The following is a 17776-nucleotide window of genomic DNA, read 5'->3' as shown; positions in this document are numbered from 1 at the left end:
TGCTGATGAAGCCTCCTGCGATGAGCCAAATCATGCTTCTGACTGCAACTCTAATATTATTGAACATTTCATTTTCATACACCTCCTTGTCTAGGTCCTTGCCACTTAAGTCAATACCTTAAATCAGAGGGTTTGAGCTACAGGGAGAGGCTGTATAGGCTGGGGCTATTTTCCCTGGAACATCAGGAGCTGAGGGGTGACCTTATTGAGGTTTACAAGATCATGAGGGCCATGGATAGGGTAAATACAGGAAGAAGGTCCAAAACTAGAGGGCATAGGTCTAAGGTGAGAGGGGAAAGATATAAAAGGGACATAAGGGGCAACATTTTCATGCAGAGAGTGATGCATGTATGGAAATGAGCTGCCAGAGAAAGTGGTGGAAGCTGATACTATTACAAAATTTAAAAGGCATCTGGATGGCTATATTAATAGGAAGCGTTTAGAGGGAAATGTGTCAAATGCTGGCAAATGGGACTAGATTTATATAGGATATCTGGTAGGCATGGACGAGTTGGACTGAAGGGTCTTTTTCCGTGCTATATATCTCTATGACTCTAAGTCATCCAACTGGGTTACTAAACCCACCTTCGCCATGCTGGGGCTAACGGTAGGTGGTCCTACCCTGTACACAACAGGCAACTGACCTTTGGTATGCCAAAATGGGTATGTGCCCCAGCTGGCTATTATCCAAGTATCTGTATGAGTCACCATTTTCATGGCATGTTTTAATATGTCTGGGTGTGTGTGTATCAGTTAAAACATTTTTGGTATAATAGTCTTAGTTTCTGCTGGCAACAATGTCTTCAGTCAGGATCTTCTAATCTCCAGCTCTGTCTTCATGTGATCCAGTTACAAACTCTGGAAACCTCAAAATTTGTTATATTTTAACTTAAGTACAAATTAGAAAGATATAAAAGAAAGAAATGTTTTACATCATGACTAACAGAAAACAAAATGCCTTCATAGAATCCCTACAGTGTGGAAGCAGGCCATTTGGCCCATCAAGTCTACACTGACCTTCCGAAAAGGATCCCACCCAGACTCACCACCATACCTTATCCCCATAACCCTGTATTTCCCATGGCTAATCCACCTAACCTACACATTCCTGGACACTATGGCAATCCACCTAACCTGCACGTCTTTGGACTGTGGAAGGAAACTAGAGTGGCCTGATGGATACTCACACAGACATGGGGAGAATGTGCAAACTCCGTACAGACAGTCATCTGAGGGTGGAATCAAACCGGAGTCCCTCACACAATACCCTCACAGGTGAAACCCTGGCTGCATTTGGTGGCCTTATTCTATGCTGCCACTACTTTTTGAAAAATTTATTCATTTTGTAGGAAGTGGGCATTACTGGCTGGCCAGCATTTATTGCCTGTCCCTAGTTGTCCTTGAGATGGTGGTAGTGAGCTGTCTTTTTGAACCACTGCAGTCCATCTGCTGTGGGTTGACCTGCAATGCCATTAAGGAGGGAATTCCAGGATTTTGACCTAGTGACAGTGAAGGTGATATATTTCCAAGTCAGGATCATGGGTGGCTGGAGGGGAACTTGAAGCTGGTGGTGTTCTCATATATCTGCTGCCCTTGTCCTTCTAGATGGAGGTAGTTGTGGGTTTAGAAGGTGCTGTCTGAGGATCTTTGGTGAATTTCTGCAGTGCATCTTGTAGATAGCACACACTGCTGCTACTGAGCACTGGTGGTTGAGGGAGTTGATGCTTGTGGATATAGTGCCAGTCAAGCGGGCTTGCTTTGTCCTGGATGGTGTCAAGCTTCTTGAGTGTTGTTGGGGTTGCACTCATTCAGGCAAGTGGGGAATATTCCATCACACTCCTGACTTGTGCCTTGTAGATGGTGGACAGGCTTTGGGGAATCGGGGTGTGAGTTACTCGCCACAGTATTTCTAGCCTGTGACCTGCTCTTGTAGCCACTGCATTTAATTACTTTGACCACTGCTGCTGGTCTTTGAGGTCCACTTGGCATCTCTAACATCCACCTCACTTGCTCACTAGAATAGTTTTGTCGCCATTACCCATTGAGAGTCACAGATCTAGGACTTTTTGTTATTATTCTGACTGAATCCTTTTGACATTATAGGATATGCTGGATCAATCAGTGTGGGGTCTGTACCCTGGAAAATTCCTCATACTTTCTTCCAACACATCCACTAGAGGATTCCTGCAGATTTTAACACACTGCTTCCCAAAAGGCTTGCCTGCTGTCCAATTCCCCTTATACTGCATTCTTAAACCCATCATAGTAATACTGAAACCAGCAGCAGCAGTAAACCACATGGTTATTCAGCTACCTCAATGCCATATTCCTGTTTTTGATGCTTTTAATATCTAAAAAAAAAATCTATTTCTTTCTTGAATATATTCACATCTTTTCTGTATAATTTGGAGGAGAGGGGAGTATTTTGCTTGTCCAAGGATTTATATGTCCTTCCTTTGCATGTTGTGAATCTCTTATTTCCTATCCAAAACACAAGATTGTCTTAATTGGGCCAAAGAGTGCACAAATCCTTTAATACATGTGGCTTTTCACCCAGGATGAAAGGCTTGTGTCTGGTTGTGGTCACAGACAGGTTTTGTCCAGGATTGTTAGTATCAGGCATCTTTCTCTATCTTGTCTCTATAGTGACAATTTTAACTTCATCTGGGTCTTGCCCACCTGAATGGAGGAACAATCCCTGGATATCAGTAGGGCTGTCAGTACTGGAAGCAGATCTCCCACTCTTCAACAAGGTTCTGCATGGTAGACTGGTTAGTAAGGTTAGATCAGATGGGATCCAGGGAGAGCTCGCCAATTGGATACAAAATTGGCTTGACAGTAGGAGACAGAGAGTGGTGGTAGAGGGCTGTTGTTCAGACCGGAGACCTGTGACCAGCAGTATGCCACTAGGATTGGTGCTAGGGCCACTGTTGTTTGTCATTTTTACACACAATTCGATTAAGTATATAGGAGGCATGGTTAATAAGTTTGTGGTGACACCAAAATTAGTGGTATAGTGAAAAGTGAAGAAGGCTATCTAAGAGTACAACAGGATCTTGATCAACTGGGCCAGTGGACTGAAGAATGACAGATGGAATTTAATTCAGATAAATGCGAGGTGTTGCATTTTGGTAAGACAAACCAAGGCAGAACTTACACAGTTAATGGTAGGGCCCTGGGGAATGTTGTCAAACAGAGACACCTAGGGCTGCAGATACATTGTTCCTTGAAAGTGGCATCATAGAAAGAAAAGGTGGCGATGAAGTCAAGAGTACTAAACGCCTTCAGTCAGAGTGCTGAGTACAGGAGGTTGGGGCATCGTGTTACAATTGTAAGGCCACAATTGGAGTACTGTGTACAATCTGATCACCCTTCTATATGAAAGATATTGTTAAACTGGAAAGGGTGCAAAAAAGATTCACAAGTATGTTACTGAGACTGGAAGGTTTGAGTTATAAGGAGAGGCTGGACAGTCTGGGGCTTAGGAAGCTGAGGGGTGACCTTATAGAGGTTTATAAAATCATGAAGGGCATAGATAAGGTGAATAGCCAAGGTCTTTACCCAAGGAAGGGGAGGTGAAAACTAGAGGGATTAGGGTTAGGTTAGAGGTGAAAGATTTAAAAGGGATATGAGAGACAACTTTTTGACACTCCCCACAGAGGGTGGTGCATATACGTAATGAACTGCCAGAGGAGTGGTAGAGGCAGTTACAATTACAACATGTAAAAGACATTTGGACAGGTACATGAATAGACAAGGTTTAGTTGGAATGGGCCAAATGCAGACAAATGGGACTAGTTCAGTTTAGGAAACCTGGTCGGAATGGACAAGTTGGGCCAAAAGGCCTGTTTCCATGCTGTATATCTCTATGATTCTGATTGGAGTTGATAGAGAAAATCTCTAGCAAGTGTTCATACGTCAAAAATAATTCACAAAGATCCTGAAGGAGTAAATAAGATCTGGAATGTTCCACCTTGAAGGATGGCGAAAGTTCAACCACAAATATTAATGTCCAGACAACATGAGGCCAATTAACATACAGAATTGTGAACAAACAGTTAGCATTATTGGGCATAGCTCTTTCAAATAACCACTATCGGCCAAAATGCCTTTTTCTACCATTAAGTTTCTCTGACCTTAGAGTCAGAAGTTGGGATGGTCGCTGTTGACTGTGCCATGTTCAGCACTACCTTGACTCCTCAGATACTGAAACAGTCCATGTCCACGTACAGCAAGACCTGGGCAATATCCAGGCTTCGGCTGAAAAGTGGCAAGTAACGTTCATCCCACACAAATGCCAGGCAATGACCATCTGCTATGAGACATTCCAAGAGAGAGCCCTTTGACATTCAATAACGTCACCATCACTGATTCCCCACTATCAGCTTGGTGGGGGGTTGCTATTGACCAGAAACTGAACTAGCCATATAAATGCACTGGCTACAAAATCAAGTCAGAAGCTAGGAATCCTGCATCAACTGTGCAAAGCCTGTCTACAAGGTACAAATACTCCCCACTTACCTAATGGGAGCAGCTCCAAAAACACCCAAGAAGCTAGACACCATCCAGGATAAAGTAACCCATCTGATTAGCACCACATCCACAAACATCTACTCCCTCCACTAATGATGCTCAGTAGCAGCAGTGCATATCATTTACAAGATACACTGATGAAAAAAAAAATCAGGATCCTTAAACGGCACCTTCCAAACCCACAACCACTTTCATTTCAAAGGACAATGGCAGCAGATACATGCAGGTTCCCCCAAAGCCACTCACCACCCTGACCTGGGAATATATTGCTGTTCATTCACTGTCGCTGGGTCAAAATCCTGGAAATCTCTCCCTAACAGCACTGTGGATCCATGCACATGCCTTCAGCAGTTTAATCGGGATGCTCATCACCACCTTCTCAAGGGCAACTGAAGATGGGCAATAAATGCTGGTCCAGTCAATAACACCTACATCCCGTGAGTTAATTTAAAAATTCTATGAATTTACTTGCAAAATGAGATGCAACTTAGAATTTGATCTGTCTTGTAAACACTGCATGTCATGGAGCCCTGGGATATGGCCTATCTGCAAAGACAGAGATCCCCAGTGGAGAGCCATCTACAAAGGGGCCCTTCCCTTTTCCACTGGGGATCTGGGGTGGAGAATGCTGCAGGCAGCAGTCTCACACAATCATAGATTAAGTAAATTCATTTGGTGTTAGGCCACATGTAGTTTGTGTGGCCTGGATGAAAACTGTGAATCACGTTTAAGTTGAATGATTCCATTTTAGCCCCTTTCTCATTTATTGAAGGGTCTGTTCCTTAGATTTTGTTTGAAATTCAGCTACATGTACCTGATTTACTGTCATCTCATGCTGGGAGAGGTGGACAGGTCAGAGGATCTGCCCCTGGGTCCGAGGGTCATTGTTCCTGGCTGTCTGTCCCTCTTTTATGGTTATGTCTGCGCTCCAGTGTCCCTGCAAAGGGAGTATGTGGTGCTCAACAGCACAATAGAGGCTTTTAGAGACCAGTGGGCACCACAGGGGCTGGGATTCATCATCGCTCTGAATGATGTTTCTTTTAATTTAGTGAGTTTCCATTGTAATTTTATATATCAGTTTAATTATTAATTTGTGGAGGTTTTTATTGACAAAGCCCCAGCAGAGGCTGTTTAATTATTTTTATTTGACTTTCTTTTTAAAAGAGTAGAACCCATTGGACTAGTTTTCCTCACTCATGATTTATCGAATCCCATTTGAAATATCCAGCTCACATTTCATCTTTTCCTGTCCTGAAACGTGCCTGACCGGGCTGGGAAAGACTTTTTGGGAGGGGAGGTGAATAAAATATAATCTAAATCACAAGGAAACAAATAGATTTGCCTGAAATTTCTAGCTAATAGTCTTGCAAAATATCACTGTACTAAATAATTACAAAGAACTGGGTCAGATTAGAAATTACCTATTTAAACATTTCCAAAAATATTAAAACCGCCCGTAACCTTAAGAGTTTGAACGGTTTTCTCGTTTAAATCCACTACTTACAGATTGCAATTCCTAGTGGCTGCCATGTCTTTTTTTTTGAAACATCAGAATCATGTGACGGATCCGGGAGCTCTCCCTGCCACAACTGAACTCAATCTGCTTTCTCTTCCTGATTACAGCATTTTCGCGGTCACCGGCTCGGGAGTAACACTGGGATCCGACCGGTTTTTTTCAGTCATTCGGAATCAGGTTGGTTTCCCTTTTCTTCCCCACCCAGTCCACTGACTGAAATAACAAAACATGCAACGACACACGTTGTTAGGATATTTACAAATACCCTAATTCTCATAAGGGTAGAAAGAGAGAGGGATGAGGAAATGGGTTGAAATTGACCAAGAAACTGAGCAGTCGCGGCTTTGCTCTGCAGCTGTTTTGGTTTCTACTTAGTTGACTGGGGTGAAGGAGGTGGATAGGAGATGCTGGAGTCTGATTACTGATGGTGTGAATATTGAAAAATATTGGAGGTCAGCGTTTGCAGATTCTTTCTGGGCGGAGTAATCACCGTTTCGTATCCTTGAATCCGTCAAATAAATTGAAAATTTCTTAGAATTATTTATTTCGGTGTCGCTTCTTTTATATTTGGTTGCAATGACTGTTTAAAATTAGGAAACTGTTACAGGCGGCTTACGATGACGCGGAGCTACCTCCAATAAATTCAAAGTCTGTCTGAACGAGGAAACGCTGCACGTTTCATATACTGTTTCACTGCAATATTTGATTCATTGGAGAGGGTTTAAGTGTCACTCTAACACCCGATTAGGCTCATTTAAGCGTTCTGTGAATAATTAAGACTAAACATTAAAATTTGTGATAGTTGATTTTGAAAGTAGGCGGAAGTGAAAAACGAAGGATGTGTTTTGCACCATCGTTTTTCTAACCTGTTGGATACGCTAAAGAGTTACATCATGGATATGACGCGTAATAATGCTAAAAATATAATGCAGTGGCAGCGTGATAAAAGGAATAGGTTATGAGTACAAAATGCTACCTGGTAGCTGATAGTAAAGTCACATTTATTTTCAAGCAAGATCTAGGTATTTGTGTGTGCTTATGCATCAATTTCGTGAGCGGGCACTCGGTCATTTAGCGAGCACTTGGATTTGGACACGACCTGCCAACTACATTTTGACCACATTATTTCTGTAAATAAAGGGGTATAGCCTCTATATAATTTGGTGTGTCAAAAATTGTCAAAAATCTTCTTTCATTTTTTAAAAAAGTAGAATTTGAGAAATCGAGCCAGATCAGCTTATGGTAATATTTCTCCTGATGTAGTGTTTGGATTTGAATTACTAAATGTGTTATGTACAGGCAGAATCGATATGTTATAGTGTCTAAACTAAATTATTTGTGACTGAGATTGTTTGGTTAGTTTTGGTTAAATGTTAGCTCTTTTGTAAATTCATTGGTAACTTGATTGATCAAGCTAAACTTTCCTACAGATCTGCAAGAAAGTTTTCCTCTGTGAGACTTATTGAGAGATGAATAGGGTCATAATGGTGCTGTTCTATTTTGAACTCTGGGATGTTGGTAGATGGAGCGGGCAGAAGGGTGGTGTTTAGCTTTAGTACCATTGAAAGCTCAGCCTTGAAAGTTGCCATTTAATAGGAGTCATTGCTCTAAATTTTCTTCATGGGATGTGGCAGTTCTGGTAAGGCCTGTATCTGTTACACATCCCCAAGTTACCACGCAATGAGTAGTTTACTAGGCCAAGTCTGAGTCATCCACATTGCTGTTGATCTGGAGTCAAATATAGACCAGGCCAATTAAGGAGAGCAGATTTCCTTAAAGGATGTTCATGAGGCAGACTTTTCTGTGGCAATGACACTAGCTTTATGGTCCATTATCGAGACTAACTTTGTATTCCAGATTTAATTACATTTAAATGCCTTGGCAGGGTTTGAACAAATGGCGCAGGACATTTGCCTGGGGCCACGAATTACTAGTTGAATCAGGAAATTACCACAAGGCCAGCACCTCCCTCCCAACTAATAACGGTGTGAAAAGAATGAGCAGATTTCACTCTGAGCCCTTAATGTTCGTTGAAAGTGCTAAACTCTAAAGTTAGACACAGGGGAATGGCTGCGCAGGGAGTTCTCACGATATACGTGGAAAGGGCCTCCATGGATCCTTAGTATATGCAACAGCAGTGCATTTGGTGTTCAATTTCAAATAACATTAAAAATAGCAACACTAATGGATAAGGTAAAAAGAATTGCTTATGGAATACTGACATGCATGAGAAGAGTGTTAAATAAACATTAAAATCCCTCGTGGGCGTGCTCTCTCTCGTGTGTTTATGTGTAAGGCAATAGTTGGACAGTGCATGCTTTTGTGCTCTTAACTATAAGAAGGATCTTGAGACAATAGAAAAGGTACAATGCTAACTTATTGGGAAGTGATCTAGTATCAGGCATTACGAATAAAAAACTTAGAAATAGGTTTTGTTTTCATCAAACCGGAGAAAATGAAAAACTAATGATTTTTTTTCATGGGATGTAGGCGTTATTGCTGGCCTTGCAGTTTGTAATTCCTTTGAGAAGGTGATGGTGAGTCAGCAACTCAAACTTTTGATGAAGGTACATCCAAAATATCATTAGAACTCCTAGGATACTGATCAAACAATGATGAGAGAATCAAGTTGGTGTGTGATATGGAAGGGTACATGCAGTTGTTTATATTCTTTATTAGGTGTTTAGAATGGAATTAGACATCACTGTCTAGGCCAGCATCTATTGCTCATGATGCAGTGCGTGGGGGTGCAGGTACAGCCATGTAACTTGGAAAGGGAGCTCCAGGATCTTGAACCAGTGACAGTGGAGGATCGGTGGTATAATTCTGATGTTGTGTGGTTTGGAGGGAAGTATGCTGGTGGTGGTGTTCTCATGCATATGCAGCTGTCTATCATGTGGTAGATTACAGATGTCAAAGGTGCTGCCCAAGGAACTTTGAGTTGCTAGATTGTATATTGTAGATGTTACACACTACTGACATTTTTTGTTCTTTGGTGAATAGATTAAATGTTATAGGTGGTGAATAGGGTACCAAGCAAGTGGTTGCTTTGTCCTGGAAGTGTCAAGCATCTTGAATGCTGTTGGAGCTGTACTCATCTAGACAAACTGAGAGTATTCCATCACACTCCTGACTTATGCCTTGTAGTTGATGAACAGGCTTTGGGGAGTCAGGAGGTGAGTTACTTAGCATAGAATTCCCAGCAACTGACCTGCTGTCATAGCCACAGCATTCATATGGCTAGTCTAGTTCCATTTCTGGCCAATGGTAACTTCCAGGATGTTTATGGTTGGGCCTTGGAACTTAACCTGAGGAATTGAATTTTTTGTTTTTGTTTTGCAAAAGAGTATGCTGAAGAATTCTTACAGTAAAGGCTGAGATGATTGACCTTTAATGACCACAACTATTTCTTTTGTACTACGTATGACTCCGACCAGCAGAGAGTTCCCTGCCCACCCCCTCACCCCGATTCCAATTATGCAAGGACTCTTTGCTGCCATTCTCCATCAAGTGCTGCCTTGATACCAAGTTTAGACTCAAAGTCACCTCTGGAGTTGAGCTCTCTTGTCCATGTTTGGACCAAGGCTGTGCTATTAAGTCAGGAGCTGAGTAGCTGTGGTGGAACCAAAATTGGGCTTCCGTATGGAGATAATTGCTGAGCAAGTGCTGCTTGATAGCAATGTCAGTAGGCCTCCATCACTATTTTGAAAGTATAAGGCAATAATTGGCCAGTTTGGATTTATTGTAGTTATGTTGAAACAGCTTGGCTAGGAATGCAGCTAGACATGGAGCACATGTTTTCAATACTGTTGCTGGAACGTTGTCAGGGCGCATAGCTTTTGCGTTATCCAGTATACTCATCTGTTTCTTGACATCACATAGAGTGAATCAAATTGGTTGAAGACTGCCATCTGTGATGCTGCGGACCTCAGGAGTAGGCCTAGATGAATCATCCATTTGGCCCTTCTGGTGAAAGATAGAGGCAAATACTTCAGCACTTGGATCTCCCATAATTGACTGTGGAGATATCTATGGAGACCCATCCTCCAGTGAGTTTAATTTTCCACTATCATTTGCAACTGGTTGTGGCAGAAATGAAGAACTTAGGTCTTAGACCCTTTCCTTGTGAGATTGTTTAGCACTGTCTGTCACATGTTGATTCCACTGTTTGGCATGCAAGTAGTCCTATGTTGTAGCTTCATTAGGTTGATACCTCATATTTAGGCATGCCCTCCTGTGCTCTTCAATGAACGTGAGTTGATACCCTGTCTCAGTGGTAATGATTGAGTGGGAGAAAATATTGGTCTATGTTAGTTAGTAGAGGTTATATGTTTTGGAGGTGCTGTTGAATAATTGTTTGAGATGCTGCAATGCGCTAGTGGAGGGAATAAATGCTTAAAGTTATGGGATGTGTTGCTTATGCTACACTGAAGTCATACCAAACCAGTTCTAGATTGTGCAAACCTTCTTAAGTGTTGTTGGTGCTGTACTCAAATGGCGAGTATTGCTTCACACCTAATTTGTACCTTGTCGATAGATTTATGTTGACAGAGTTGGGTCACTCACCACAGAGTAATCCAGCATTTTTAACTGCTCTTTTAACCACAGGAGATATCCAAGCTGTTAACAGTGGGAAATTTGGTGGTAGTGTTGTTGAATATTGAGGAGAGATTGTTAGACTTTCTCCTGTTCCAGATAACCATCGACTGTAACTTGTTACAAGCCTAGGTAGGGAGGAAAGGCTGCATTACTTGAGAAAATACAAGTCGGATTAAATACTGTGCAATTTTTGGCAAAGATTCCCAGTTCTTACCTTTATAATGGAGAAAAGATAATTGAGAAAGCAAACGAGTATGATTACATCTCTGAACTACCTTGAGAAACGCCTACGAGGTTTTCAGGCTGACATTGTTGGCTTAAGAACCTACAACCATCTCCTTTCGTGTGGTCCCAGTGCGTGGGCTTTCATTTGCAGTTGTCACCAAAAGTTCCAAATGCAATGTTTACTCTTTGGTGTCAGGGTGAAGAACACAAGTGGAAAGGAAGAAACCGCAACCAAAAATCATGGTACATGCTTTATGTAATGAGATTCAGATGCATCTGAGGTCTTACCACGAGGCTTTAAGAAGGAAACAAAGCTTTGAAGTTGATCTCTGGATTGGTTTCAATGTCATGTTTTGACAGGTTAAGGACAGTAAGATTTACCAATTGGATGTGGGAATGTGGAGCTGGGACTGGAGGGAAGAGTTCATAGTTCTGTGGTATGCAAAGTTTGTAAACAGTCATGTTTTGAATTGTGACACTGTTGTTTTGTAGAGAGCAGAAGTAGAATAGTGGAGCAATTGAAATTAATATGAACATAAAGCACATTGCCAAATTGGGGATTGTACCAAAGACTGCTTCCTAGAACGGTATATTTCTCATCTAATAATGAATGAAGCATTGCTTGAGCTAATTCTGTTGCACAAAATGGGGCAAGGAAGATTTAAAATAATTTAAAAATAATGACCATGCCATTGAAAAAATTCTGCAAAATGAAAAAAATTGTGAAATGCAAAAACTAAAGTGCACATTCAAAAGCATAGCTCTGGATTTTTTTAAGAAAGGTAAATGAAACAAAAAGGGGTTGTACCCCACATGAACTGGGCAAATAGCTAGAGATTAGTAGAAAATTTTATGAACTGCACCATGTATAAAATAAATATATTCCTACAGAGTAAAACAGTGCAATAACAGGCAATTAAAAGGAGGTTGAGTCGTTTGGAGGTGAAGGGGAGATATGTGCCTTGTGATATGAAGATACTATGGAGAATATACTTTCTTCTTTACAAATGGTGTAACTAAGAATCTGGAACAATTGTTAGAAATAAATTTCAAAAAGGAACTGTTTCTTTTCAAAAAAATGTGCCCTTGGTGAATGGGCCATGGTTATATATGCTGAATGATTTTTAAAATTTGTTCTTGAGTTGTGAACAATGCTGGTAAAGTAATACCTACTGCCTGTGGCTAGTTGCTCCCAGAGCATCAAGTCATCCATGCAGCTGGAGTCACATTTTAGATCAAGACATGTTTTTTGTGGTGGGATGCTGTCTCTGAAAGACATTAATGAACTAACTCTGCACATTTCATAGCCAATTTTTATCTTTGTCGTACAATATACCAGTTTTATTAAATTCAGTTTCACATCTTGCCAAAGTCCAAATTGATCTGAGTTTTATTATGCATCATAACTGTGTTGAAAAGGAGTCAAACAGGAAAGGACAGAAGTTCTAATCACAATTTTCAATCTTTCTTGAATATTAAAATTATACATGGGACCAGTGACTAATCTCAGTTGCATGAAAATGCCTAGAACCCAATAATTTGAGATCACAATTATAAACATTTTATAAACAAAAGTAATGCACTTAAATCATGGAATTTCAGAAAGCACCCAATAATCACATTAAAAATTCAGGTGTGTGAAGTAAAAGGAAATGTACACCATGGATAAAGAGTTGTTTGGACACAAAACAAAGAAAATACATATATAATATATGTACAACTATGTAAATATACAATATACAACTTCAAAACCTGCTGATAAGATTTTAATCTAATGGTGAAGAGGGCTTGAAAGGATGTTTTCCAAATAAGCAGTTTAGTACTTTAGGAAGACAGGTGATTTTAACAGGGCTAAGGGTTTGACCATGAACGTACAGGTAAATAAAGCTGTTTAAAAAGACTTTGGGTGAATAGAGTACAAGTGTAAAATAAATAATAGATTTGTATAAAACATTGGGATTAACCCACTGTTAAGAGTTATGTGAGCAGTTTTGTGTGTTTCCTTAGGAAATACTTCAATATACAATACAAATTCAATGAGATGTTGTCAGACTATAAGGGACTGCTTTTGAGTGGACAAAGAAGGCTAACAGGAAATTTTAAGGCTTACCTTTTTAATTTTGATGGACTGAGTTGGGGAGAAGGCAAAAAAATACTCTGGTTTGAGAGTCAATGCCAAGGTGCTCTTAATTCGAAACTCTCACTCCAAAATAGATTCAGAAAAGTTCTTGGAATAGGAAATGTTTCACTGCATAATATTGCAGTGGCACTGACATTTGATAACATTTCCAGTGGTAGAACTGAAATAGGAGTTATGTTAAACATGTCTAGAACCTTTATTTTCGTTCACACATGATGTACTATGGCAGTCTAGTCTGCATTATAAACACAGTATAAAGGTACCGTGGAAAGTAGAAATATGGTTTAGTAGATTGATACAGCATGTCAAAGATACTGTACAATTACGATCAAGCTTGGATTGAGAAAAGAGAAGATGAAAATGGGTGACCTGGTGGGGTTCTCAGTAATAATAAAAAGGTTGACACAGAGAAAACATTCACACTTGTGGGCAAGATCAGAAGTCGGTGTCATTAGCATAACAATTACATGAATAAATTCCCCAAAATTCTTTACTCCGAGGTTAGGATTTGGAACAATTGAAGTGAATAATATTGGTGCTTTTTAGGTGACGCAAAACAATCACAGAGAGAAAGGAATCAAAGGATTGTTGATTGTGTTATATGATTGATTGATTGTTATATTTTGCATCTTAGACCATAAGACATAGGAGTAGAATTAGGTCATTCGGACCATTGAGTCTGTTCCACCATTCAATTGTGCCTGATATGTTTCTCAACCCCATTCTCCTGGCTTCTTCCGGTAACCCTTGATCCCCTCACTAATCAAGAATCTATCTATCCCTGTCTTAAATACACTCAATTTTATCCTCAAACAATTATGCAAATATTTTAAGGCAGAACAGAATATAAGTCAAAGGGGGAGCAGATCAATGGGAGCAGTTTTAGGTTTGTGGAAAATTGGTATCTCAGACACGATAAGCAGAATAGCCACCTTGTGCTGTACATTAGTACCAGTGTTTTTCTGGATCTTTATACTTGTTCACCAAGCAACCACTCACCCTGCTGATTTTGTGGGTCAAGGAGGTTGGCCTCCAATAGACGGCCTTGAGTGATGAGTAGATTCATGTGGAATTCACCACCCAATTTTGTTTATGTCATGATATTGTTCTTAATTATTCAAGTCCTGCTGTACTTGCACTTGTAATTATTATTCACCTAATTATAATGCAGGAAAATGGCTGTAAATTAGGAGAGTGGAATGCACAGTGGGACCTGGGTGTCCTTGTGCACCAGTCACTGAAAGTAAACATGCCGGTGCAGCAGGCAGTGAAGAAGGCAAATGGTATGTTGGCTTTCATTGCGAGAGGTTTCGAGTACAGGAGCAGGGATGTGTTGTTGCGTTGCAATGTTACAGGGCCCTGGTGAAGCCGCACCTAGAATATTGTGTGCAGCTTTGATCTCCTTTTCTGAGGAAGGATGCTCCTGCTCTCGAGGGAGTGCAACAAAGGTTTAACAGGCTGATTCCAGGGATGGCGGGTCTGACATACGAGGAGGGATTGATTAGGTTAGGATTGTTTTCGCGAGAGTTCAGACGAATGAGGGGGGATCCTATAGAGACTTCTAAAATTCTAACAGGACTGGACAGGGTAGATGCAGGGAGGATGTTCCCAGTGGTGGGTGTGTCCAGAACCAGGGGTCACACTATGAGGATTTGGTGTAGACGATTTAGGACGGAGATGAGGAGACATTTCTTCACCCAAAGAGTGGTGAACCTGTGGAATTCAATACATTTGAGTGTATTTGAGAAGCGACTAGATATAGCACTTGGGGCGAATGGGATCAAAGGTTATGGGGTGAAAACAGGATTAGGCTATTGAGTTGGACGATCGACCATGATCATGATGAATGGCAGAGCAGGCTTGAAGGGCCAAATGGCCCCCTCCTGTTCCTATCTTCTATGTTTCTAAATAGTCAGCATATTGGGCAACATCTGTGGAGAGAAAAGAGTTAACATTTCAGATCAATTCATTGTCCCTTAGGGGAACTGTTTTAGTGTTCTCTACCTTTGCTGTCCATTTCAATGTGAATTAGACTCATATAGCCTGGTTTCTGTCACCCAAGGCATGTGCCTACACTTGTATTGCCAAAGTTAGTTAAACACCTACACCAAAAATTGAGACAAAATGCACTCTTTATTTTAAAGTATTACATACTAGCTAGGCTTCAAGCAAATAAATGAATCACAATTATTTGCAGCTTTGGTATGATATTTTGAATAACATTTTAACAGAATGTTTATTTAATAGTGTAGATTGACAGTCCTGATACTTATCTTAAATGACCAAGCTTAACTGCCACATTCTAACTTGCACACAGGGTTTTGCTTGAAATTTCACGTCGTAAATCATTCATTTGACAGCTGATCACTGCTCTGGATCCTGTTTCTTTGCATATAGGTTCCAATTGCTTGCCGAATCAGATGTTCTGTTGTGATAGATTTGTTCCATTATGTCTGTGACATTGAGTTTGTATTCCAGTGTTCACCCACCTGTTTAAATACTTTTCAGTGTATTAAAGAGATTAAGTTACAACCAAGGCTCCAAAGAGCTGAAGATTATTCAGTTACTAATTAATTGTTTATGGTCTTATTAGGAAGATTGGTCATGCCTTCAGAGCCCAATGTTTAACCTTGTGTAGATGTTATACTTGTTTTCTGTTACTATTATAACAAGTGTTATGTTGTACTTTGGCCTGACAGCTGCAGTTTCAGAATGGAGGTGGACCTCAGTGGTATCTCCAGGGCAGCCATGCCTGTTCTCTCTGCACCTGCTGTAGAAGTGAAATCTCTGGGTAAAACAGAGCCTGAGAAGCCTCGCAGTTCCAGCACGCCATGCTCTCCAGTAAAGCAGATTGTGCCTAGCTATCAGATTCTTCACATGGACACTAACTACTTGGTTGGCTTTACTACCGGAGGTGAGCTTTTAAAATTGGCTCAAAGGTGGTCAGGCAATGAGCCAGGTGCAGCAGAAACTTTGCCTAGTCAACATACTAAGCAACATGATGTGGGATTGTCTAGAAGCTCTGGCATCTACAGAACAAAGAATCGATATTATCAACCATATGAGATCCCAGCTGCAAATGGTAGAAGACGGCGGCGAATGCCTAGTTCAGGGGAACAAACAATCAAGTCACTGTCTTTTGAATCCAGCAAATGTCTACGTGGACCTTTGCCAGTTTGCCTCATCAAAGGAAAGAGGGCCCCGTCAAAATCCTTGGATTACCTAAATCTAGATAAAATGAATATTAAGGAACCAGCGGACACAGAGGTACTGCAGTACCAGTTACAACATCTCACACTTCGAGGGGAACGTGTGTTCAGCAGAAATAAAACTTGAAAAGAAAATTAATTGCTTTATTCAAGATGCACAAAGAACAACACTGGGCTTATGGAAGTCAGTGTGATACTTGCCCGAATTTCATTGTGACTGAGGGGAGTGGATGAACTAGACAACTTGACAGGAGGTAGTTAACTTCCTTGATGGAATATTGATTCTATACAAATTGTACCGGGCCACAAAATCAGTTCTCCTTCTGATAGGATTATTATGGGTTAGATAGTGTCTATGGAATATGTTACATCCCAGAAAGATTAGAAACAATGTACTTCAACATTACTGGTAAATGGCTGAAATGGTCACCTTTTGTTAGGACTGGGGTAATATGAAATAGCTGAAAAATTGCTAACTATTATTTTGTAGCAATAATAATCTATTGTGAAAAGTCATCTTCAGTTTAACCTTTTCTACATTTTGTTATTTAGATTTGAAGTAATAACTGCATAAGCATCTATTATTGGAAGGCAGTTGAAATTGGATCTAAATAGATAAACAGCTGCTTAGGTCCTATCTAATAATAAAGGTTAATTTGAAATGGCTATATTTTGCAGTTATGGGGTTCAATTTATTGTCTGCAGCTTAAACTGATAAATATTTGATCTGTATTAGGAGGCAACTACTTGCAGAGTAGTAGTTTTCCTGTCCATTTGCACTGGTACGTTAACAGGAACTGGAGTTCTGAGGAAGGGTCACTGGACCCGAAACGTTAACTCTGATTTCTCTCCACAGATGCTGCCAGACCTGCTGAGGTTTTCCAGCAATTTCTGTTTTTGGAGCTGTTGTTTGACTGGGAATGTTTTCAGTACAAAAGTAATGAACTTCTGACGTGATAAATGATAAACTCCATTACAGCCAGCCTTTTAACCCATCCCTATGTTATTCTAGTTCTTTGTGAGCTTGTTACTTTTCTACAATAGAAGAAGACAAACTGCATAAGTTGGTTTGAAAACAAGGAACCCTCACAGTTCTTTCTCAAATGATCAGTTTGGATCTGCATTCATGTGAATCAATGATTAAAGTCATGAGATGCAACTTAAAAATTAAAATGGCCTCCTTTTGTAATATTTTAGTAGTAATTTCATAAAATTTTTCTCCTTATTTGCATTGCACAACTCAAGCAACTTAATAAAGTGCTGAACACAGTATAGAATTTCTCAGTGTCCTTTGATACTAATTTACAATGCTACAGCAAGCTTTCGAATATATCAAAAATATTCATAAAGCTGAAGATTTTAATTTAACTCTTTCCAACTTAGTCATGTCACAATTTTCCATTATTCCTCAATGTATAGAGCACTAAATGTTGGTTCTCTCGCTTACTAAACTGACGCTGATCAAACTTTTGGAACTTATGCCTGATCTATCTTCAGGACTACACAGGTGCCTAATCTTTAAAAGCCTGCTTATATTGAATTTGGTTGTGAATT

General features: G+C 40.3%; 1 protein-coding gene across 1 annotated transcript; it reads left to right on the top strand.

Moving 5' to 3' along the window:
- The first annotated feature begins 6110 nt into the window (after positions 1 to 6110).
- Positions 6111 to 17394, top strand: macir (macrophage immunometabolism regulator). The gene is made up of 2 exons (XM_048595134.1): positions 6111 to 6226; positions 15713 to 17394. The coding sequence occupies exon 2, from the start codon at positions 15726 to 15728 to the stop codon at positions 16347 to 16349; it is 624 nt and encodes a 207-aa protein (XP_048451091.1). The 5' UTR covers positions 6111 to 6226; positions 15713 to 15725; the 3' UTR covers positions 16350 to 17394.
- The last annotated feature ends 382 nt before the right edge of the window (positions 17395 to 17776 follow it).

The sequence above is a fragment of the Rhincodon typus genome, chromosome 3, assembly GCF_021869965.1.
Source record: "Rhincodon typus isolate 14 chromosome 3, sRhiTyp1.1, whole genome shotgun sequence".
NCBI classification, from domain to species: domain Eukaryota; kingdom Metazoa; phylum Chordata; class Chondrichthyes; order Orectolobiformes; family Rhincodontidae; genus Rhincodon; species Rhincodon typus.
The sequence above is the reverse complement of the archived record's forward strand: the minus strand, read 5'-3'. Positions and strand labels throughout refer to the sequence as shown.